At 47.7% G+C, this 25,160-nt stretch overlaps 2 protein-coding genes across 5 annotated transcripts in view; both read left to right on the forward strand.

Moving 5' to 3' along the window:
- LRRC20 (leucine rich repeat containing 20) overlaps window positions 1–13,869 on the forward strand; it is a 96,267-nt gene extending 82,398 nt beyond the window's left edge. For all 4 annotated transcript variants that reach the window (XM_069071453.1, XM_069071456.1, XM_069071455.1 and 1 more), the window contains exon 5: window positions 10,407–13,869. In XM_069071453.1, the coding sequence (XP_068927554.1) occupies window positions 10,407–10,555 (149 nt within the window). In that variant the 3' untranslated portion in view covers window positions 10,556–13,869. The remainder of the gene's footprint in view (window positions 1–10,406) is intronic.
- PPA1 (inorganic pyrophosphatase 1) overlaps window positions 1–25,160 on the forward strand; it is a 153,964-nt gene that overhangs the window by 58,538 nt on the left and 70,266 nt on the right. The window lies entirely within an intron of this gene.

Consider the following 25,160-nt stretch of genomic DNA (forward strand, 5'->3'; position numbering starts at 1 on the left):
CACTTAAAATGCTTCCTTAACATTTCTGAAAGGGAGGAGGGGAGGTGTTTTGTCTGCTTACAGTATATCCAGTAGATTTGCTAAAGTTTTGCAGCCTGCAGTGGTTTCTTGCCCAGCTTGCACAGAATCATTGCATAATCTTCCTTGATCAATAAATCCTGACTCTTTGAGGATGTGTTCGGAAATTTCAGGTGGCCATGATGTGGTCCTAAATTGCTATAATAAGCCTCTTTATTTCCATATACAACTCCGCATGACTCAGCCCTTCTTTGTCAGCAGGTTGTTGGGGGATTTCATTTGTATAGCGGCGCTCTTGGAGGGCCTTTTGATTCCACTCTTGGACCTCAGCCATATCATAGGATGATTCACCAGGCCATCCCCTTCTTTGGGGTCTGTTCACCAAAGACAGTAGTGTGTCAGTTTTTGCTGTGGTTTTGAGGAATGAGATCTGTTTGTTCCAGACATGTATTAACTACCTATCATACACAGGATTTCCTGATATCTTGGAAGGATAAAAATTGTGGGTGACCCAAAGGGCAGTGGAGATGTGGGCATGAGTGAGCTGCAGCACGTTCCCATGGGTGACTTGTGCACAAGACCTCAAGAAATGATTTGTCCATGGCCAAAGAACTAATCAGTGTTAGAAGCAGCATTTGAACCCAGGTCCTCTGGATTCTATGACTAACCTGGAAACAGGAGAATAATTAAGAAGCTATTATAATAGTCTAGGTGGGAGATAATGAAAGTGTGGAAATAGGGTAGGGGGTCTTGTGAGTAGAGAGGAAAAGATAGTTATGGGAGGTGTTTTAAAGAGAATCAGTAAGACTTGGCAAATGACTGAATGTGGGATGGGTGGTAAGGGAGAGGCAAAGTCAAGGATGTCTCCAAGGTTATAAATCTGGGCTGATGCTTTTGCTTTTGACAAAAACAGGGATGTTTGGAGGTAGTCTGGGAAGAAAGACATTGAATTTGATTTTCGACTTGGTGAGTTTGAGAGGCTTACGCTGGAGATGGCCTATCTATCCTACCTGCCAGACATCTGGGGATAGATTTAGAGGGTCTCTGAACTGGGATGGAAAAAAATATGTTTATTTTCTCTAACTGAAATTTATCATTTCTTTCAAATTTTTAAGAATATTATTCTAAGGGGTTATAGATTTGTCACCAGGTATTCATGACACACAAAAGGTTATGAACCCCTGGTGACATAAAGAAATGGTGGTGGGGGGGGGATATAGAGGAGTTTGTTAATAAGAAGCAGAGATCCTGGAGGGAAGAGGGAGATCCGAGCTACACAAAGTGGAGCTGAGGAGGTAGACGGAAGGTTGTTCATCTCCCTTGAATCTGAATTCAGGGGTAATGGAGGGATAAAGGAGTTTGCCAGCCATGGGAAGGAGAAAGAATGAGTAGATCAGGCCCCTACATTCCATGGTCCTGTGAGAACTGAATACTTGTTGTGCATATGGGAGTGGTTTCCTCAGCTTGTTACTTCAAACCCTGGGGAGCAGTTGGTATAGATTGTGGAAGTGGCAGCTACTGTGTTTCCCCGATAATAAGACACTGTCTTATTAATTTTTTGGGACAGAAAAACACCAGAGGGCTTATTTTTCAGGGGAGGGCTTATTTTAATGAACATTGACAGCAATTTTAATAAACAGGTAAATGTGAACAAAAAAATGTACCTTTATTCAATAATGAATTCAATAAAGAACAGGATGACGTGCTCACTGCTGCAGCTCTGATTGGATGCAGCTCGGAGTGCGGCGTGCGTTTCACGGGGGGACGGTGCATACAGAGGGTACTGTAATGTAGCGTGTAGCGCAGGGGATCACCTTCACTACAGTAGCAATCTCAATAGGGCTTATTTTCGGGGGAGGGCTTATTTTAGAGGAATCTTACACAGTAAGGGGAGGGCTTATTTTCGGGATAGGTCTTATTATCGGGGAAACATGGTAACTAACTTGGTGTCTGGTTCAGTAAATCCCTGGTGAACAGTTCTCCTCCCCAGTGGGACTGAACTCTCACTGGATACCATTTGGGGATGGGACACATCCAGAAAATAGTTTGGCTCCCTATCTCTGAGTGCCTAGGTAAGGGATCCAAGTCAAGGGCCGCCCCAGGCATCTCTAGGAGGCAGCCTTATAGAGAGGAAAGAGCTCAGAATTTGGAGTGCTGTTGGTGCCCTGAGGCCATCAAATGCAGCTGCCTAGTTTTACAGATGACTGAGGCAGAACGCAATTAAGTGGTTTGTCCAAGGTCCCAGAGGTGGTGAGTGCTGAAGCAGGTTGGGAACCCGGGTCCTCCTGACTTCTGGTCTCTGGTAGATTTGTGGTGGACACAGCTTAGGCCCTCTAGTGACCTCCTGCCAGTCACCTGCCAACAGTTTTGTATCGTAGGAAAAACCAGTGGACTTGGAGTCAGGACACACTGACCTCCTGTGCAACCTTGCGCAGATCTCTTAGCCTCTCTGGGCTTCTGTTTCTTCATTTGTCAAACAAGAAAGGAGAGCTCTTTCTAAGGTGCAGCTTTCCTTCCACCTCCCAGCTCTGGGCAGTACAGTGGGACGTAGGCCGGATTTGGGGTTGGGAGAGGATGTCCATCCCACCTCTGCCTTTTGGCACAGGTGTGACCTGGGGCAAGTCCCTTCCTCTCCAAAGTGAAGGGCTTGTCCTGAATGACCCTGGAGGCCCCTTCCTGCTCTAAAGCCCTTCCTCTCTCCAGGTCTCTTTGTCTTCTTCATCAGACAGTGTTGTTGCTATCCAAGGCCCTTTCCAGCTCTGATTCCTCTAACTTGTGATCTGGAAGATGATCATGAAATCTCCCAGACTTCTCTGAGCCCCTTCCCAGAACCCCAGCATGTACCATAATGCTGCCTTCTGGTTAACTACTTTGTGTTATTCACTTACAGTGCAGCGGGGTGGCACAGTGGAGAGAGCACTGGGCCTAGTCAGGAAGACCCATGTTCAGATTTGGCCTCAGACAGACATTTCCTAACTGTGTGACCCTGGGCAAGTCACTTAGCCCTGCCTGCTTCAGTTTTCTCATCTGTAAAAGGAGCTGGAGAAGGAAATGCTAAACCACTCCAGTACCTTTACCAAACAAGAAAACCCCAAATGGGGTCTCGAAGAGTCAGACATGACTGAGAATGGCTGAACAATAACATTATGCACTTAATGTTTATTCTGTATGTACTTGTTACCTCCCCCATTACAGTGGAAATTCCTTGTGAATAGAAATTGTTTCATTCATTGTATTTGTATCCTCAACGTTGTAATATAATGCCAAGCAGAGGCAACTTCCCAGGTTCAAAATACCAGCATAGGTGCTCTCCGTTTTATTCAGTGACCAACCAAGAACAGAGAAGGTCAAAACATGACATCATTCCAAATACAGCATTTACTAAATGTGATTAAATAATCTCCAAGTACTACCCCACCCCAGGACCTTCCAATCATTCAATCAATTACAAAGTCTCTGTTCTAAATACTTCTCCACCCCTAGGCTGTACCTTCATTTGGTCCACCACAAAGCACAAAAAGGTCAAAAGTTCCCCACCCCTGGATCACAATTGAATCTACCCCAGAGTTACATCAAGTTTAAGCACAGCACTTAATACCCAAATGGAGGTCTTTTCTTCGTCTTGACACAAGGCAAGTTCTCAGCAATCTTAGTTCCTGGGGAGACAAGGCTTAGCAAGGCCACAAGATACATTGCCAGTCTCTTCATTAATTCATCCTCTGTCTGTAGAACAGTCCTAGAATCCCTGAAAACATTAGCAAAACCCTCTCCTAGGATTTCTGTAAACATACAACAAGAAAATCCTTCTTCAGGGCTTCTGAACCAACAGAAAGGTTCCCAGACCCCTGCAACAACAGCACTGTCCTTCACCAGTGGACAGTATTCACTCTCTGTCTGCAGGACAGTCTCAGGGCTTCTTAACCAAAAGCCAGGTTCCAGGACTTCTTCAACAACAGGACTGTCTTTCACCAGTGGACAAATCTGGCAAAAGAACATCAAAACAGACAGACAAAGTACCAGCAAAACAGCCATGTCTCCTCAGTCCTTGGCAGCTCAGGGGGCAGGTCTCAAAAGTCCAGGGCAATTCAAAGCGGCCACCAGCAATTCTCTTAGTCTCTCTCTCTCTCCACGAGGTGCTGCTTCCAAAAAGGTCTCCCGCCTCTCTCTTGTCTCTCCAAATCTACGTCACCAGCTCCTCCCAGTTCAGGACTCTCTTTTCACATCAACAAGTCCATCCCACAGGTGGGATTAACAAGCTCTGGGTTTTAACACAATCAATTTGAAAACCAAGCCAATACAGGGGAATCTTTAAATGCCATTACTATCACAAACGTGTAGCACACAGTAGGTGCTAAATGACTGATTGATTGGTGGGATTCAGGGGCTCCCACCTCTACAGGTTTCAGATCCCTCTCTTTGGAGTAGGAAGAAGGAAAGAATTAAAAGACCCTTGAGAAAGCCAGTTGAATTGAGAATGAGATAAAGTGTGTGAAGGGGGAGCAGAGGGTTAAGACTAAGTGTAGAAGGGATGCTAAATGTCAGGAGGAAGTCAGAGCCGAGTCAGGCATTCAGCCATTGGAGTAGCCCAGAGGTGGCCAGTGAGGAGGACAGTTATTTCCAAAGAAGTCTCTGGAGATCTGTTTGTGATTGAAGTGTCCCCAGGAGCCAGGAGGACCAGGCCAATGGAGCCTCCTCCTGATTGTGGACCATCTTACCCAGCCGCCTCTGCCCAGGTTGTTGGTTGGATGGTGAGGTTCCCTCTCTCAGGCCTCTCCCAACCCTGGCATCCTAAGCTCAGACAATTAGTATTCGGGTAGAGGTGAGCTAGGGGCGTTTCACATGTTTTTCACTCAGCTCCCTTGGCCCATGCTGTGCACTGCCTACACCAATTGATTGTTGATTAAAAAGCTGCTCATGATAAGAATGTTTTGGATTAGCCCTTTTTCCCCAGGAATTATTGGATAACTGAGCTGGAACCCAGCTGTTGTGAATAACCAGTACCTTCTCCACAGGCCTCCTTTATACTCTGTCCATTCATCTCAGATATTGTTTTTAGGTGTTTTCTAATTTTAATAGTCTTTATTCATTCAGCCATCTTTCCCTTCTCTCTCCTCAACTCCCTTTCTGTGAAGAAGAGGAAAAATTCAGGGAACCCTGGGAGAGGCAGCTCAGGGAGGACACCTCATTCAGTCTTCTGAGTTAAGGTGCCTGCATGTTGAGAAGTATCTGGGGTGGCAGGCAGAGAGTCCTGGAACTGGATCAGTGTCCCACCTCAGACACTTAGCAGCTGTGTGAGTGACCGTGGCGAAGTCACGTCACCTGAGAATCCATGGCCTGCAAGGCTTCCTCCAGTTCCAGAACATAGTATCTGTCTGCCACCTGCTATGTGCTAGGCACAGCGCTAGGTGTTAGGGGTGCAAAGAGAAAAAGGAATTTTTTTGTTTTTTTATTAGTTTTCATTTAGAAATGAATGCCTGCCCTCAGAGAGCTTACTTTCTATCGGGAATCTAGGACATGTATACAAATTAGTCAATTCAGATTTTATTACAAAGTAGTTTTGAGAGAAAGAGAGAGCAAGAGACAGAGAAAGGCCACTAACAAGCAGGGGGATCAGGAAAGGCCTGTTGGATAGGTCTGTACCCAGAAGAGATGGAAGAAAGGGGGAAAGGAGCTCTGTAGTGGCTCTGTGTGTGTATGTGTGTATATGCATGTGTCTGTGCATGTGTGTGTGTGTGTGTGTGTGTGCAGTCCCTACATAAGAACTAGAACTGTTTCATTTTGTCATTTCTATCTTTGTACCCCCCATACCTCACATGATGCCTCACTGGGAAAGAAGGGAAAGGGAAACACAACATGTGCATTTTGTTTATTTATTTATTGCTTTTTGGAGGGGGGAAGGCAGGTCAATTGGAGTTAAGTGACTTGCCCAAGGTCACATGGCTAGTTTTCTGTTAAGTATCTGAGACTGGATTTGAGCTCAAGTTCTCCTGACTCCAGGGCCAGTGCTCTATTCACTGTGCCACCTAGCCACCCCAACATGTGTATTTTAAATAAAAACAAACTATATACAAGTAATTGGAGTGGGCAGGAAAAGTGTCTGAGGTTCCTTCCAGCTCTAGAGCTGTGATCCCATAATCCTATAATGCCTTGAAGGGACAGACACTGGACCTCTGATTTCATCAGTGTGGAGGGAGTTCTCAATCGAGGTCATGACCTCTACCAGTGTAGGTGGCATGTTCAAGCCCAGTGAGATGACAGGTCTTCCCAGGGTCGCACAGCCAGGATATGACCCAGGTCTTCCTGACTGCAGCCAGCTGTCTATCCACGATTGTCTTTTTTTTTTTAATTTTCAGTTCCACATTCTCTCTTCCTCTCTTCACCCCTCCCCTCCCCATTGAGAAGGCAAGAAATACAATACATGTGAAGTCATACAAAACATATTTCCATATAATCTGTGTTTCAGAAGAAAAAACAAGAAAAATAAAGGCATTTTTTAAAGTATGCTTTGCTCTTCATTCAGACTCCATCAGCTCTTTCTCTGGGGATGGATAGCATTTTTCATCATGAGTCATTTGGAATTGTCTTGGATCATTGTATTGCTGAGAAGAGATAAGTCATTCACAGTTGAACATCGTTACAATATTATTGTTACTATGTACAGTGCTCTACTGGTCTGCTCACCTCACTTTGTATCAGTTCATGTAAGTCATCCCAGACTTTTCTGAAACCATTCTGCGTGTCATTTCTTAGCACAATAGCACTCTGTCACAATCCTATACCACAACTTGTTCAGCCATTCCCAATTGACAGGCATTCCCCTCAGTTTCCAATTCTTTGCCACCACAAAGAGAGCTGATACACATATTTTTGTACACGTAGACCCTTTTCCTTTTTCTTTTATCTCTTTGAGGTACAGATCCAATAGTGGTATTGCTGAATCAAAGGGGATGCATGGTTTTGTAGCCCTTTGGACTATAAAATTAAAATGATAAAACAGACATTTCCATATATCTGTGTGTATATGTCTGTGAGGATGTTCAACACTGCTGAGTGGAGCTTTACCTTTATCTCTTTTAATGTTCATTTTATTAGATTTGGCTCACCTTTTTAACCTCTCAAGGTCTTTGCAGGTCTTCAGTTTAGCTAATCCCTCTGGGACTCATGCGTCGGTAGCTTTGACAGGCATGCCATCTGTGCCTTGCTCCCAGACACTCCCTGGATCAGAGCTCCCCTTCCCATTCCTTTCTGCCATCCCTGTGGTTCAGTGCCTTTCTTCCTGATCTGGACAGCAAGGTGGGCAGAGTGGGTAGAGCGCTGGGCTTGGATCAGTGAGACGTGAATCTTCCTCGGACTCTTATCTCAGTTGATCCTCACAATAACTTTGGGAGGTAGGTGCTTATGTAACCCCATTTGACAGATGAAGAGACTGAGGCAGGCAGCGGGTAAGTGACCTGGTGGGGGCGGGGGGGGGCAGCGGAGTCACACAGCTCATAGGTATGTGAGGCCAGATTCCTGACCTGATCTTTCCAACTCCAGGTCCAGTGCTCTGTGCACTGTGGTGCCACCTCATGCTGAGTATAATAGTAGCACCCACTTCACAGGCCTCTTTGGGTAAATAATACATGAGATGTGATTTGTAATCCTCCAGGTGCTGTGTAAATGTTGGCTGTTATCATTTTCAAATGACCCTTCAGCCTGTTTCCTCATCCTTAAATGGCCATGATAACTCTGGCCAGGGTTGTCATGATGTCTGCACAGTTCTGCAAAAATGTTAGTCAAGCTTGTTGATGAAGAGACAGTCCAGAAAGGGCATCAAGACCAGCTGTATGACCAAGGGTGCTCTCCTAAAACCTGGCCTTCTGGCAGTGGGGGGCTCCTCAGCCATCAGCTGGGAGTCAGGCCACTTCCCTTGGTAGCCACAGCCAACAGGTGCGGAGAAGGTTCAGAACAAATCCGAATCAGCTTTCTGTACTGAGTGGAGAGAGCCCAGGCTCTTGCAAAAGGTCTCGTTTTCTCTCTTTTTCCAAACCAAATAACAATCAGAATCATTTTTCATTTGGTTCATTGGCACCCCCATGCACTGTCAGTCCCTGCAGGGTTGGCTTGTTCGAGGATGACCCCACAGTCCCCCAGACACACTAATTACTTCATATAGAACCCCCACCCCACCCTCAGCACAAATAGCCGTGATCATTGTGCCAAGCATAGATTGTGAGAACTGAAAGGGTCCCAGAAACCTTGTGGTCTGGGCCCTGCAGATAGGCTGCTGGGCTAGCGGGAAGAACCTGGGCGTCTGCCCCAGACCCTCAGGCAGATCTGGCCCTTCTCCAGGACTCAGTTTCTCCATCTGCGAAAGGAAAGGGTTTAGTTTAGAGATTGGCTTCCACGCAAACATGTTGTGTAAAAGGCCCCTTGTAGCATAGGAGGGCAAGGATGACCTCACTTTGTCTTCACATCCGCCTCCTCACCCCCACCCCAGCTGAGCTCAGGGTTGCCAGGTACAGAGACTTAATACATGTTTGTGACTAGAGTGAGAGGCAGTGTGGGAGCATGGCATCAGAGAACCCCCTTCAGATCCTCCCTCAGTGCCTCCTTCCTCTGGGGCCTGTAGCAAGAAGAGGCTTCACTTTCCTGGGCCTCAGTTTCCTCATCTGTACAATGAGGGAGTTAGGCTGGATGGCCTCTAACAGCTCTTCTAGCCATAGCGCTTGGGTCATGTGAGTTACGCCATCTGTTACTCAGGCTCTGTTTAAAGGCCCTGCCCTCCCCCCAGTTGGGACATTCTGTTCTCTGTGCCCCCTGCCCTGCTCTTGGATGTTCTTGTCTTCTCTGCTCAGTATGGTTTTCGCTTCTCTACACCCTCTTGATTCACATCGGGTTATTTGTCTGTTACTGCATTGAGGGCAGCACTGGGGGCAGTGCCCAGGGCAGGAAGTAGAAGAGACAGGAGGCCAGGGCACCCTCATTCCATATGCCCAGGAGGTGTCTCTTTGGCTTCCTGGGCTCCCGCCTCTATTATTTCTGTCAGAGTTTCCTGACTGTCTTGTGTCCCTCTTTGCATCAGAGCCACTGAGAGCTTGTCCGCTCTTTGGGAGGGAAGCAGTTATTGAAACTGAGCTGTCTGGCTCCAAGAGATTAAATGGGGAGCCAGCTGGGGGTGGGGGAATGGAGGAGGTGCCAGTCACTAGCAGGGCAGGGGGCCTGAGTGGGAGAGTCCTAATTGAGTGTCCTTGGCCATGTCCAGGCAGATGAATCTAGATTAGGTGTTTGGGGCGCTAATGGATGTTCCTGCCACCTGGGCCCAATTCCTGTTCCTATGTGACTTGGCAGAGAGTTCCCAGCTCTGCCTCCCTAAGCCTGTGCTGTGTTCTTCAGCTGCCTGTGACCTCAGTCCAGGGGTTCTTAACCTTTCTTGTGTCAGAGATCCCAGTGGCAGGCTGGTGAAACTCATGGAGCCTTCTAAGAATCATGTCTTTAAATGTATAAAACAAAACCCACAGCATTACATAGGAAACCAATTACATTGAAATAGCATTACCAGGGGCAGCTAGGTGGCGCAGTGAATAGAGCACTGGCCCTGGAGTCAGGAGGACCTGAGTTCAAATCCAGCCTCAGACACTTAACACAAAAACTAGCCGTGTGACCCTTGGCAAGTCACTTAACCCCAATTACCCTCCAAAAAAAAAAAAAAAAAGAAATAGCATTACCAACTTTAAAAAAAGGTTTCTAGACCCCAGCTAAAGAGCTCCCACCATAGACAACTCCCTTGGCCTCAGTTTCCTGATTTGTAAAGTGAGCGGGATGGACTTGAGCTCTAAGAGTCATTTCATTCCTTCCTCTTAGGAAAAGTGTTGATGTCTCTTGTTTTCATGTCACCTTCATTTCAAAACCTATCCCTCCTCTTTTCTATCCAGTGAGACATCTTTTTTTTTCTTTTTTTTTTTGGAGGGCATTTGGGGTTAAGTGACTTGCCAAGGGTCACACGGCTAGTTTTTGTGTTAAGTGTCTGAGGCTGGATTTGAACTCAGGTCCTCCTGACTCCAGGGCCCATGCTCTATTCACTGCGCCACGTAGCCGCTCTGAGACATCTTTTTAACAGGATAAAAAAAGAAAAGAAAAGAAGCCAGCTCAACAAAACTAATTTAGAGTGGAAGGGCCCTCAGAGGTCTGCTAGCTCCACCTCCTCATTCTACAGATGAGGAAACTGAGGCCCAGAGAGGTCACACAGGGAGTGAGGGGCAAAGCTGGGATCTGAACCCAAGCTTGAATGCAGCCATCGTTCCTGTGTAGCCAAGTCTGATAGTACGTCCCCAACCCTGGGAGATTCCTTGTGCTGTGTTGCTGGTGACAGAGAGCTCGGGGTAATGTGCCTCCTCTCTCCCCAACAGATGTCCCCGTGGAGAAGCTGGCCGCTATGAAGTCACTGAAGAGTGTGAACCTGCGGCGCAATCCTCTGAACGCAGAGGTCCGCGTGATCGCCAAACCGCTCATCAAGTTCGACCTCCTGATGTCCCCGGAGGACGGCCAGAGCAATTGAGTGCAGTCGGGTTCGGGCTTGGCGTGGCTGGACCCACTAGCAGAGGGGCAGGACTGAGGGGGCCTGGCACTTGGGCCCCAGCGGGACACGAGCGGACACCTCCGTGAGGGGCAGGGAAGCTGGGGGGGTCACTGGGGGAGGGGAGGCTGTCTGGGGAGGTGGGAGGGATTGCAACATTTACAAGACAAGTGTGGTAGCCTTGTAGCCAGACCCTCAGAAGCAGTGCTGGAGGAGATGGTTCAACGGAGGAAGGGGTGCCACCAGGGAGTGACTGGCTCTGTGTGCCAGCCCTGCTCTCCCTGAGCCTCGAGCTTCATCTGGCTAAAAGGGAGAACGTCTCCCTTGTTGTCAGCTTCTCCTGGCCAGCATGTTCTAGGAAGTAGCTGGTAACTCCAAGCACATGAGTGGTCCTCTCTGAAGAGAGGGTGCCGTGGGAAGTTTCCTGGAGTCCTCATTGGAATCCTCCCTCCAGCCCTTCTGGCTGGGAGCCTGAGGCTGTTCCCCCTGGGGCTGAAATGTCCTTTGTGCATTTCTGAGAGTGGAGCTATTAACCCATCATTCTCACTCCCTGTTGCTAGGCTCCCAGGGGGCTGCAGCTGGGTCTCAGTTGTGTTTTTTCCCTCTCCTGGGCTTTCTCTAGTCTTTCTTGCTGCTCTTATCTCATGGCTGACTCCTTCCTGACAAAGCTCGGACACCCAGGCTACTATGGAAGGGAAGAAAGATCACAGGGCTGAGGCCAGAAGAGGCCTGAGGTTCAGCCTCTCATTTTACAGAGGAGGAAACTGAGGCCCAGAGAGGGGAGTGACTGACCCATGGTCACATAGGGAGTGAGTGACTGGGCTGTGTTCTGGAATCCTAGACTCTGGAGCTAGAAGGTGACTCAGAACCTCAAGGAAACTGAGGCCCAGAGAGAGCACCCAGGTGGTGAATGGCAGGATTCAAATCAAGGACCGCTAGCTCCAGGGCCACAGGAAAAAGCCCCAGGCCGAAAGAGCTGCCTCTGAGCCTGCTTCCATCGTTCCGTTGCTTCTGCCTTGTGTGGGCAGGAGCAGGTAAGGTTCCCCCAGTGGTCATCCCTTGTATCCTCCAGCCTTTCAGGTTCCAGGAAGAGGAAGTGGCAACACTGGCAGGTCTGCTGCCTCCCTGCCTGGGGGACATCTGGGCACATCACTGGCCTCTCTGGGGCTCAGCGGGATGATCTCTCTAGCATTTCATAGGGTTATTGTGAACTTCAGATGAGATCATTAGTAAGCACCTGCATGCCCTGCTCTGTACGTCACAGCCCCTGCCCTCGAGCTTGGGGAGGCAGGCAGGCAGAGAAGTCTGTTCAGAATAGATACAAACTAAATATGAGGTGCTGGAGGAGGGGTCAGGGAAGGCCTCATTTAGGAGGGGCATTTGAGCAGAGGACTTCTGAGAAGCTGAGGTGAGCAGGGAAAGCCTTCTAGGCATGGGGCACAGCCTGTGCAAAGGCATAGCGATAGGAAAAGGCACACGTAATAAGCAGTGTGCTTTGCAATCCCTGAAGCACTGTATAAGGTCAGGGATTAGTCACAGTGTCCTCTCCACCACGACTAGAGGTGCTCCCATAGCATTTACAGCTGCTCGGATGTGTGTGACACCAGACAGAGGACGGGCTTCCTTCTCTGCTTTGCCAGCATGTTGGTGACTTCATCTTCCTTCCTGAGGCCCAGTGATGGGCAGCGGGTCAGGCTGTCCTCACCAGTGACACCCCTGCAGCGTGCTGCTGTCACTTCCAGGGGCAGAGAGGGAGCCTGGGCTGCTTGGTGAATGCTCCTGATGTGCAGGGTGTGGTGACCAAGGACAAGTCATTGGCTTCTCTGAATCTAACTGCCTCATCAAATGCACCACCTTTGAGCTTCAAGATCTCTAGAAAGGGGAGCTGTTCAGTCCTTCAAAGTGCCTTTGGATCCAAATCCCCACAAGGCAGGGAAGGGCGGTGATCTAGAACCCCCAACTCCTACCCTCCTTCCATCTTCAATTGGATTTGGAAGTGAGACTTCCCTGACTCTTTTATAGACCTAGAAGAGCTTGCCATAGAATCTGCTTGGGCTGTGGTCCTGGGGGTACCACTGTGAGGAGCCAGGGGTCGGGGGCATCCCCCAACCCAGGACAAGCCCAGACATCTGCTTTTTGCAGTCCTGATCCCCCAGCCCTTTCTCCTTAGGGCCTGCCAACCCCTGACTTAATCCCATCAGTGCCAAGACTCCAGCCCTCTTGATAGCCCCTCAGCATCTCCCCATTCTTCACAGTCACTCCAGAATCACTCGCACTCACACACACCTCTCTCATACACTCTTGATCTCTGTCCTCTGCCTTTATCCCTGAACCACTAGACCATCATCACACTTCACTTGTTCCTGGGACTGTTAGAATGTATGCTTCCCGAGTGCAGGGACTGGGTTTTGTTTTTGTCTCCTTGCTGCTTAGCACAGCATCTGGCACCTGGTAAGCCCTTCATAAGTACCTTTTGCCTTCCAATTTCCAACTCCATACCGCCTGCCCACCTTCCCCACTCTAGTCCACCTTCCTCCTCCCTCCATCACCAAGGTCTCACAGGTGAGGCAGAAAAGGCATCCGATTTGGATGACTCCCATTTCTGTGACTGAGGGCATATCTTGGGCCTCAGTCTACTCACTGTAACACCTGACGATATTGAACTTGATGACCTCCAAGCTCTAAAATGCTGTCTTCCTAACTAACCAGGCTAACCTGAACCAAGAACACTTGTTTCTAGAATAATAAGCCAAGGGAATAAGCCAGGAAGAAAGGTCTGGTTCCTAGGTGGGGTCCATAAGTGAGGGGAGGCAGGTGCAGCCAAAAGGATCATAAGACAGGAGTGCAACAGGAGGAGTGGCAGGACGAGGGGGCAGAGGTGGGGCTTCGGGTGCTCGGTCGGTCAGGCCGGGCTGAGGCCAGACGCTTAGAGCATAGAGATGGAGGAGCTGAGGGGGAATGACTTATCCTAGACCACAGGGCAAAGTCTGAAGTAAAGTCACCGTATCTGCGCCTTTTTCCACTGCACCATCCAACCCTGGCTCCCAGGTTAAAGGTGGCACATGCACAGGCTCTCTGCATCGTACCCCTGTCTAGGCACAAGGATGCAAACTTTGGTGGCCACACTCCACTTAGGAAGTTTTCCCCATTGAAAAAGAAATTCCTTCCTAGCTCATTTCTACAACTTGGCCAGAGAAGCCTTTGATTTAAAAAACAAACAAACCAACAAACTTGTGATGTGAAATGTACTTGCTTAGCTTTCGGTTTGCTAATAATAAAGGGTGTGTTGCTTTCACCTTCTGTGCAGTGACTGGTTTGGGGGTATGGTTTTGGCCAATCTGAAGTCTAGGTAAGTCTGTGCCGTTAAGACTGTGAGCTCCTCAAGAGCAGACTGTCTTACCTCTTTGTATCCCTAGCACTTAATACAGTGTCAGCATACAGTAGGCATTTAATAAATGTTCAATGGCTGGCTGACTGCCCACCTGGCACAGACTACCTGTAAGCCCAGGACACTGGAATCTCACCTGAAGAAGAATGCACGCACTGCTGTTGTTCAAAGGGGAGAGATTGGCCCCAAGGTCTTGAAATGATTTGAAGGATTCAGAAGACACGGGTCCCTCCTCCCCACAAGGTCGCACCCTTACCCATGCCTGAAACGCCACCATTTGAAGATTTGTCCCTTTGGGTGAAGTACTGTCCTCTCTCTGCAATTCTTAAAATGCAGGTAACTAACTCTTAGAAGGGATAAAACATTAAGCCCCTAAAATCATAGTTTGGATTAGTTTTATTTTTTTTTAAAGCAATTGGGGTTAAGTAACTTGCTCAAGGTTACACGGCCAGTTATTATTTCTGGGTGTGGTGCTGAGTATCTGAGCCCGGATTTGATCCAGGTCATCCCGACACTGGAGCCAGTGCTCTTACTCGCTGAGCCACCTGGCCACCCTTGGATTAGTTAAATCAGGAAGGCAGTGTGCTCTGAGGAAGGAGTCATGACCTAGGGTTCCAGAAGCCTTGATCCCAAAGCGCTTGCCTTTAATTAGCTTCTCCTCCCTGTGCCTCCGTTTCCTCATCTAGAAATGAGGGGAATGGGCTAAATAATTTCTTTCTTGGCGTTGGTCCATGAGCAAGCCCAATTAAATGATCTCTGTGGCCACTTATAGCCATTGAAATTCTGCAGCTTAGTTCCATGCCAGAACAGATGAGGCACCTTGACAGCACTGGGTCCTGATAGGGGAGGGCTTGGCCTCACTGCAGAGCAGACCATCTCTGCCACCCCTCTCCCCATTCTCTGTCACACATGACTAGCAGCCCCTCTGGGTCCCAGAGCTGTTACAAGGCTATGCAGGCTTCAGGTCTCCAACTTCTTTCTCTGGCAAAGCCTGACTCTCTGGGCTAATTCATGGGACAGGTACCCCCCTGTAGCAGCAAGCACCCCAAGCGTGCTCGGGGTGGCTGCCCATACAGGTTCTTGGATCTGCTTTGTTAAAGGAAAGCAACTCAAAATGGGTTAACAAGCTTACTTTAATCAGTCAGACATATATCGTTTACCTTGTTCAGGGGAAAAGGGTCAGCACCCCAAACTTCAGAATACACAGGCAGAATTATCAAGACAGAAACAGATCAAGTAGACAGATTTCCAAACTGTCCAACCATTACATCCATACCCAGTCCACATCTGGGTTTTTCAAAGCCGGGGGGGCTCTGGACAACGGCTTCCCAGAATTCAGATCAAATCACAGAACACTTCTCAAAGTGAGCCCCCAAAACAAAGCTACACATCAGGGCTTATATAGCCTTCTCCTGTCTCAGAGAATGTAACAACCTTTTGGACCCACTGGCCAATCAAAAAGTATCTACTGAAAAACAAGCCTCCCACCGCAGGCTTCAGGTGCACTTTAGCCTAGGGGCAGGGAAGATCTTCCAAATTTGCATTCCCATTACACCCCCTCCCCTCCCCAACCTCTGTGACCAAGTGCTTCTGGCTCAGCCTCTTCGCCAAATTTTTCTTGCCCTGGACACTTCCAGAAAATCTTTCATGAACAGTTTATATGCTGAAGCTCTGTTTGTAGGCCCTGGGATCGCAGAGATGCTGGGGCCTAAAGCCCTCATTTTACTGATGAAACTCAGGCCCAGATCACAGAGCAGTGAGAGGCAGAGTCAGGTCATCTGATGACAAACCAGTGACCTTTTTATTCTATGGTGCTGTCTTTCCTTATTGCCAGTGATCTGCTCCTATTAAACCAATTGTACCTTTTTTCACGTTTTCAATGACTTGGCTTTCATGCCTTCACCAGAGTCCTTAGGTGCTTCCTTGTAGTATGGAAGAGACCTTGGGTTCTTACAGGCCATGTCAAGTGACAGCTGGTCCAACCAAGCTGCCAAGGCTGGGAGTACAAGACCTGATAGGGGAAGAGGGGAGAGAGAGAAGGGAGGGCAGGGAAGAAAAAAGGAAAGAAGGGGTGAAGGAAGGAAGGGAAGACCAAAAGGAGGAAGAAATTTATTATGTGAAAAACAAAAGCAGGAAGTTCCTGCTGTCATGGGGGAAATGACATGTAGGGGATAGTAAGGCAGCAGGGCCGATGGAAAGGCAGATAGGAGTGAGGCAGCAGTAAGGAATCCTTTCTGTCACTTCCATTGGGTAAAACTGTAACCATGCTGATGCTGGGCCTTTTGATAGTGCCAGTGACTTGTGTGGCAAGAGCTCTTTGGGTTGTCGGTAGCTGTGGCTGCTGAAGAAGAGGAGGAGGTGACGGTTGCAGCACCCACACAGGCAGTGACCAGCTGACGTTTCCACTAGGGCTGCTCCCAGGATGATGTCTTCAGAGGCTGGGATGGAAGCAGCGCCTGTACCCCAAGTCCCAAAACTGGTTCCTCCCAGTTGGCTGCAACTACCCCCTCTTTCCTGACCACCTCATGGGACAGTCAGAGTTTCCAGGAAAGGAACAAGGAGGAAAGCCCCTGTGAAAGTGTTCCCCCATTGCTCAGACAGCCTTTGGAGATCTGCTCTGCTCCTGGGAGAAGGGCAGGGAATCTCTCCTGGGGTGCTGTACTTCTCAGCTGGATTGAAGATGCACCTACTGGTAGGGTGACTGATGTAAATGGTTTAGCTATCCCATGGCCCAGGCCCCCATTGTAAGGCTATGACTGGCAGAGCAAGTCCTGATCTGCCTTATAAGCCCCTAGCTCTAGAGCAGGGAGGAACCATAGAGGCCATCAAGGCCAACCCCTCACTTTACAGTCGAGGAAAAAACTCCAGAGGGGTAAATGGAAACAAGTGGCAAAGCCAGGTTCTCCCTTTCTGGACTCAGCACTCTGTCCAGGAGCATGCTTTGTATCTAAACTGAGAGATTCCCTGCATGTGCAATCATTTCCAGACCCCAGTATTTCTGTGCCACCCCCATAGCAAGCTATTCACAAGTGGCGTATCTCCACAAGAAATGATGGATGTGGAGAATTCAGAAAAGCATTTTTGAATTGATGCTGAGTGAAGTAAGTAGAACCAAGTAAACAGTAGATAAAATGATAACAGCAAAATTAAAGTGAATCCTGTGAACTTCTAGTGACCAAACTTGGTTCTAAAGAAGAGACAGAGAAGACGCCTGCCCCACCCCTGCCCCTTTGCAGAAGTAGAGGACCATGCATATGCACATTCTATACAACACCAGACTTTTTTTGATGTATCAACTAATTTCGTTTATCTTTTTTCCTCCTTTTAAAAATTTCAATATCCATCGTATTGTTTCTTACAACACTATAATATTTTCATTGCATTCATGTACCACAGCTTCTTTAGTCATTTCCCAATCAATCTCTGATTCTTTTCTAAAGAAAAAGAAAAATGAAGCACCCTAGTAGCAAATGTGGATTTCATTTGTTTCCGTTTGTTATGCAACAGATTCCTTTGGTTCATGAAAATTCAAGGAGAATTGCCTGTACTCTCCACAAAGTTTTCTCAGGCTTATTATCACCTCCAAAAAGAGGTGATAACTACCCCCATCCACCTCACTCGATCTGATGACAGCTCCCTTTTCTTTTAGTGATGTAAGTTTTCCAAAATACTTCCCTCCCAATAGGTCTAGAATGTAAGTAGCACTAGGCTTCCCACCTGCATTTTACAGAGGAAACTGAGGAGGGCTCAGAGTTGACATGACTTGCCCGAGGTCACACAGCTAGCACACCCATAGAGCCAAGACTAGTATCTACAGACCACACTGGACAAAGTGTCACTGCCACCTGCAGGAGAGGACCTAAGGAGCTGTCCACCATCCCTACCTATTTCCATGGGGCCTGGCTAAGAAGCACGACTTTTTTTTCGGGTACCCCACTTCCCTTTGGGCAAGGGATGGAGCCTTTGCTCAAGGACTCATGCCATGCTTTTTTCCACTCTTCCTTTCTTTCTGATTAGGGCTGGATTTCTTAGCTTTGCAGTGTTACCACAGGCTGATGACGCTGGAGGTATAAGAGGCACCCCACGTTCCTTTAGAAATTCTGCCTTTGAGGGGCAACTAGGTGATACCGTGAATAGAGCACTGGCCCTGGAGTCAGGAGGACCTGAGTTCAAATCCAGCCTCAGACACTTAACACTTACTAGACGTGTGACCTTGGGCAAGTCACTTAACCCTAACTGCCCTGCCTTCCCCCTCCAAAAAGAAAAAAAAAAAGAAAGAAAAAAATCTGCCTTTGGGAAAGTTAGAGACTAAGCAATAAAATAATGGTGAGGCAGCACTTAGCCAAGCTGGAAAGGAAGCTTCCCACTGGTAAAGTCTTTGAGGCCAAGTGGCCAGTGACTTCTGTTCTTGCAAGGTACACACAAGAAATGCACATTTCCCAGCCGACCATAAATTTATGTGGAGAAAGAACAAAACCAACATCAAGGAACAGCTTAGAATATAATGAGGAAAACAAACCATAAGGGACAAGCAGGAGGAAAAGGGTTGTGCAGTTCTTCCTCAGCTCCTCCACCTTTCCTGCAGAGGCATTTCCTTGTGATCAGAAGCAGCTCAAGCTGTAAAGGGAGGGCTTCTACCATCAGGTCAGTGTCTGGATCTTTCTGATCACCATCATGGCTCTGGGCAGGGAAGGAAGTGGCCACCACAACCGCCATTGCTGCTTCCTAGCACACAATTCCTCTTCTTCCAGACCAGTCTGAGATTCCCACCAGGTCCAATTCAGACTATCAACTATTCCTTACATCTATCCCTGGGCCCAAAAGAGGGAAAGGGAACTATCAACCCCACAGTTCTCATTCAAATTTTAAAGTACTTCCCCTGCTGATGTGGAAATTAATTTGAAACTGTCCCAAATGAGATATTTGCAAAAGCACTTACCACAGTACCTGGCACATAGTAGGTACTTTATAAAATAAATCCTTATTCCCTTCCCCCCCTCCCTTCCTGTCCAAACATGTCCCACTTGTGAGTTCTTCCTCTTCTCATGTAACTTAGCCTACTGGGGGTGGGGGTGGGGAAGCAATGGATTTGAAGGCAACAGATCTGAATTAGAAACCTAATTCTCTTCTTATCTACCTGTGTGACCTTCCCCTCTCTGATCCTCAGAGCTAGGAAAGACCCCTGGGAAGGGTCTTAGAGGTCATCTAGTCAGAGGATCACAGTTTTGGAATTAGAAAGGAATTTGGAGGTCGTTTCGTCCAAACCCCTCTTCATGACTTTTTCCCCCTACATTTCAAGAGAACTAAGGTCCAGAGAAGAAAGAGACTTGTTCTAAGTCACACAGGCAGTAATCGTTAGAGATAGAATCTGAACCCAAGACTTCTGACTCTCCAGCTAGGGCTTTTTCCACTAATGCCCCCTTTTGAACCTCTTGATTTTGTAGTCATTCTCAAAGGACCCTTAGCACATTCACAGGTGTCTAGACCTTCTCCATTCTGCTTCTGAACTCTTGCTCTCACATTTAACTCCTGAACCTCTAGACCAAAGCTACAGATCACTCACTGCATGCCCTGATCATTTTAGAATGAGGGGGAGATTTCTCTATATCCAAGGGTTAGCACATAGTAAGCACTCCAATGCTTTTTTGCTGACTAACTGAGGAAACTCAGACCCAAAGAAACTCATGCCAAGGCCATAGCAGTCAAGTAACAGCCAGGAACCAAGATTTGGTGCTCCCACTTCAAATCTAGGAGTCTAGCCATATGCCTGCCCCTTGTTAGATTCTCAGCTCCCTGAGACCAGACTATTTCCTGTTTCACCCTCGTGCCCCTTGGTGCTTAATACGATGCCTTTCCTGCACCCTGTGGAAGCTCTATAAATGATAACCTTGGGTTAATTTGGCTAAGCTTATCAGCAAAGCCTTCAGACCTTTTGTCAGTCAATAAATAGGTTTGGCCTTCCTCCATTGGATGTGGAGAGAGCTGTTCCCAGAAGTGAGTCAACCTATTACCACACTCTTCAGTTGAAAAGTGGGGAGAGCAGCCCTGCCCTCTCTCTTTGCTGGAGGACTCACTAATAGACCGTGTAAAATCTGCCTGCAAATCAAGTGGCCACGGCAGGCCAGGGAGGGTAGAGGAGCCTCCCCCTCCCCATCGCCACCTGCAATGCCAGGCAAGAAAGAAGTGCTGGGCCTACACTGTCTGTCTCTCCCCTGCCCTCATCTCATTCTCTGTGTGTGTGTGTGTGTGTGTGTGTGTGTGTGATCCTTTCATAGCTTTAGGTCTGAGAAGCACCTCAGAGGCCATCACCTCCAACCCCCTGATTTTACAGATGAGAAAAAAAAGCCCAGAGGTGAAATGACTTGCCAGAGTCACCCAAGGAGTAAGTGGCAGTCAGGATTTGAACTCAGTCTCTGTGTTTCCAAGTTCTGCACCCCTTTTACCAAGTCACGCTTCTTTCTGCAGCTGTCATATTGTACCCTAGTAATCCATAAGCTCCTTGAAAGCAGACTTGGGATCCTTTTTCATCTTTGTATGCTCAGGGAAGCATGTGCTTTTTTGGGAGGGGGTGTTTTGTGGGGGGAACTCTCAGGGTGGAAACTCCCTCTACCAAATGCACTCCCCCATGACAGTGGCAAACATCTTTGGCAAGCATAGATTTCCCTCTTTTATGCCTTGATTGAGAATAGTTGCAGAATAATCAAACCAAGATCTGTGTACTGTGTACCACATGTAAACCAAAGTCCACTTGGGTTCACAGTGTCAGCTTCACAAGTACAGAATGGGGAGGTATGGCTAGACCATAGGGAACATGACAAGATGAGGTCTTCAGGTTCTTTCTGCCAGCAGTGTGGCATGACGCCAAAATGCTAGTGCCATGCGAGGTTGCTTTGAGAAGGCTATGACAGCGTAAAGGAGAGAAGCGCGATCCCACAGTCCCACCTGGTGAGCACCATATTTTAGAAAGGCAGTGGACAAACTGGAGAGCGTCCAGAAGATGACCAGGATGGGGAAGTGATTGGTGATCACTGCATGTAAGGACGGGGCAAAGGAACTGGGGGAGGGGGGTGTTTAGCTCACAAAAGAGAAGCCTGAGGGTTGGGGGTGGGAGGTGGGAACCCTCTCTGAGTACTTGATGAGAGATCACATGAAAATCTTGCTCCTCTTGGCCCCATGGGGCAGAGCAGTCTGCAGTGTGAAAGCTGCACACAGGCAGATTTCAACCCAGTGCGAACAATGAGAACTGGCTGGGCTGCAGCAGGAGGTAACAAGGCTCCCCTCACAGGCAATCTCCCAAGCGGGAGCTAGATGTCCACTTGGAAGGGACAGGCAGTGGGGGTCGATGTCCCAAGGACAAGTTGGACCAGATGATCACTGAAGGTTCTTCCAATCTATGATTCTAAGGAAGCCTGAGGGAGCTCCCAACCTAAAGTCAAGAAACACCAGCGTGGAGGGGAGGCTACAACGGAAATTGAGCTCCCTCTAAAAAGTGTTTTGTAAGGAGGGATGGCCGCAGGAACACTCATGAGAGCCAATGGTGTGAAAGTCCATAAGACTGAGTCATTCCCCAAGTGAAAAGTACTTGGAGGATGTAACAGGGGGTTTTTAGATAAAGAAATCAAAACAATAGTCATTGGGGCAGCTAGGTGGCAAAGTGAATAGAGCACCAGCCCTGGAGTCATGAGGACCTGAGTTCAAATCTGGCCTCAGACACTTAACACAAAAACTAGCCATGTGACCTTGGGCAAGTCACTTAACCCCAATTGCCCTCCAAAAAGCAAAAAAAAAAAAACAACAGTCATATAAAAATACTTTAAATCATTACTGATTAGAGAAATGCAAATTAAAACGACCTTGAGACATCATTTTACACATATCAAATTGGCTAAAATTATTAAAGGGGAAAGCAACAGATGTTGGAGGGGATGAGGAAAAATTGTGACATTAATTCATTGGTGGTGGATCAGTGAATTGATCCAGTCGATTTGGAGAGCAACCTGGAATTATAACCAAAGAGTTATGATACTGCCCATACCCTTTGATTAGGTCTATTTCCAAAGATGTTTAGGGGAAAAGGAAAATATTTGTTATAAAATTATTAATAGCAGTTCTCTTTGTGGTGGCAAAGAGCTGGGATTGTGATAGAATACCATGGAGATCTGGTAGTTAAACATTTACCAACACACTCCTAATTGGTGGGGTTAGACATCTATGAGAAAGCGAGCTTAGGGGCATTGTGGGGTAAATGTAGAAAGGGGACACAATTACAATGAAGCAGGTTAAAAGGGGGAAAGTCCATGTCGCCCAGGAGATAATGGAAACTATTTAGGGTATGAGTCTGTGTACAAGGAAAGGGACGCTTGATTTTAACTCCAAGGATGTGGGTTCAAACCCTAGCTCTGCCATTCCCGACTGTATGAAACCATGTCCTCTTTAGGGCTTCCTCCTCTGTAAAATGAGGGAGTTGGTCTAAATAACTTCTAATGGCCCTTCTAGCCCATTGTGAACAATGCCAGGGTTTGATGAAAATAAGAAATTGAAATTCTGACAAGGGGCGCTTCCAATGAAGATGTGCTGCTTTGAAAGTTCAGAAAATTACACTAATGTCTAGTAATCGTGATGAGCTCTGAGATGGGGCAATTATATCAGCAAAGTCTAGGAAAAAGCTATGGTTGCTGTAGAAATGGGCACATGGGAGTTTCTTGAGACCTAGCAGGTCATTTGTTGGTTGGGGCCTTGGGGTCAGCCCTTGATGGAATTGTGAAGTCTGCAAGGACAACACTGGATTTGGAGCTGGGAGGGACCAAAGATGTTTAGGGGAAAAGGAAAGTATTTGTTATAAAATTATTTATAGCAGTTCTCTTTGTGATAGCAAAGAACTGGAAATTGTGGGAATACCTGTCAATTGGAGAATGGCTAAACAGGTTTTGGTATATGATTGTGATAGAATACTACTGTGCTATAAGAAATGAGGAGCTCAGGGGTGGCCAGGTAGCACAGCGAGTAAGAGCACTGGCCCCAGAGTTGGGATGACCTGTGATCGAATCCAGGCTCAGATACTTAGCACCACACCCAGAAATAACTGGCCGTGTAACCTTGAACAAGTTACTTAACCCCGATTGCTTAAAAAAAAAAAAAAAGAAATGAGGAGCTCAAAGATCTTAGAAAGCATGGATAGACTTGCACAAAGGGTAACCCCTTCCTTTTTACAGAGGGGGAAACTGAGGCCCAGAGAGGCTGAAGGCTTGCCCAAAGTAATGGAGGCTAGGATTGGATCCAGAATGATTTCCACTTTACCAAACTGAGACTTGCCCAGGGTCATTCAGCAAATAAGTGTCACTGCCAGAATTTGAACACACAACTCTCCTGATTCCAGACCTGGTGTTCTTTCCCCCTGCAGAGCCTGGGGTGAATATCAGTGTCAGAGCCAGAGCTTTGTATGGACAGTAACTCTGCCACTTCACTGAATCCAAGGGACTCCCGTGCTACACAGAAGTCAAGTCAATTAGCATTTATTAAGACCTACTATGTGCAAGGCACTGTGCTAAGTGCCAGGTAGACAAAAACAGGCAAAAACAGTCCCTGCCCTCAAGGACTTTCCAGTCTAATGGAAGAAACAATGTGCACCCGCAGGTAAAAAGGAAGCATATACAGCATAAGTTGGAGCTAACCCCCTAGAGGGAAGACCCTGGCATTTAGGAAGACTGAAGGTCCATCTGGTGCAGGAAACCCCTGGGGAGCCCCACCTTGGCCTTCCTGATGCCTGTGGTGGGGGCTCGATGGGGCTTACGGACTTTGTGACCTAGGACAAGTCACCTCAGCTGTCTGAGCCTCAGTTTCTCCATTTGCAAACTGGGGAGAACAATCCTGGCACTGTCTCTCAGAGTTGCTATGAGAAAAGCACTCTGCAAACTATAATAAAGCCTTCTAGAATTCCAAGCTGTCATTATTAGCTTCAATCTTGGCTTGGGGATATTTCCAGCTTGCTCCTGGAGGGAGAACACACCTTCCCCCGTATTGGCCTTTCTACTCCTCAAAGACCCCCAGAACTCCCCTTTCCCTAGTCAGTTCTGCTCAGTAAGGGAAGCTATTAGTACTTCCAAATTGACACTAGCTCTCATGCCTAGGGGCCATCAGACAGAGAAGAGTCTTGACTTTTGCCTTATTGTGTAGACACAGCCCTCTACCAAAGACCAGGATAATGGGCCTGATGCGGCACTAGGCCTGCTTGGTCCCCCCCCGAAGCCTGTCTATAGTGGTGGATGCAGGCATTTGGCCTAGAGCCAAACAGCCACACCTCCCCACACAGTGACCTCATTTGTCCTTCTAGCAGCTCCCCTCCTGCCTCCTTCTCCAGGAGGCTGTGTTTTCGGCAAGAGTGCTTCATCTCTCCTTGGGGCAGGTTTTGTGTGCTCAGCCTGGCCTCAGTAGGGAGAGAACATCCAGCCCACCATCTCACTCCTCATGTGATCCAGATGTCCCAAATGGAAGAACCAAGTGCTTTGTCCCACTTGGCTGCTTCAGGAAGGGGGACCACCAACACATAGCCACTTTCAAGGCCCAGAATCAGGAGAGCTGGGTTTGAACCCAGAGCCTGGGTTTCCTCCTCTACAGAGTGACACTGGGACTCCCTCTCACAGCCTCATTGTAGGGCAATCACTCTGGAAAGAGCCATAGTAATGCGGGCTGCTAGTCATCAGGGGGGATGATTGTTTTACTTATTCAACTTGACAAATATTTATTAAATACCTACTGTGTACCAAGCCAGCTTATCATCTCCTTAGAATTGTCTCCACCCCTCAACTCTGTTATTTCCTTCTCCTACACCCTGAGACTAATCATGTAAACCTTTGTGGAGCTGGAGCCAGGAAGACCTGAGTTCAAATTTGGCCCCAGACACTTATTTGATGTATGACCCTGTGCAAATCACTTAACTGCTCTCTGCTTCAGTTTCTTCATCTGTACACAATGAGGATAATAGTAGTATCTACCTTCCGGAGCTGTTGTAAGGATCAAATGAGATAATATTTATAAAGCACTTAGCACAATACCTAGCAGATAGTAGGTGCCATATAAATGCGTATTCCTTGATCTTCCCCTCCCTCCCTCTCTCATTTATTCCCTCCTTCCTTCCTTTCTTCTTTCCTCTCTCCTCTCTCCCTCTTTCCCTCCTTTCCTCCCTCTCTTCTCATTTCCTTC

Source organism: Petaurus breviceps, unplaced genomic scaffold, assembly GCF_028583685.1.
Source record: "Petaurus breviceps papuanus isolate PSGF00001 unplaced genomic scaffold, PetGlider_PUasm1.0 90825, whole genome shotgun sequence".
Classification (NCBI taxonomy): domain Eukaryota; kingdom Metazoa; phylum Chordata; class Mammalia; order Diprotodontia; family Petauridae; genus Petaurus; species Petaurus breviceps.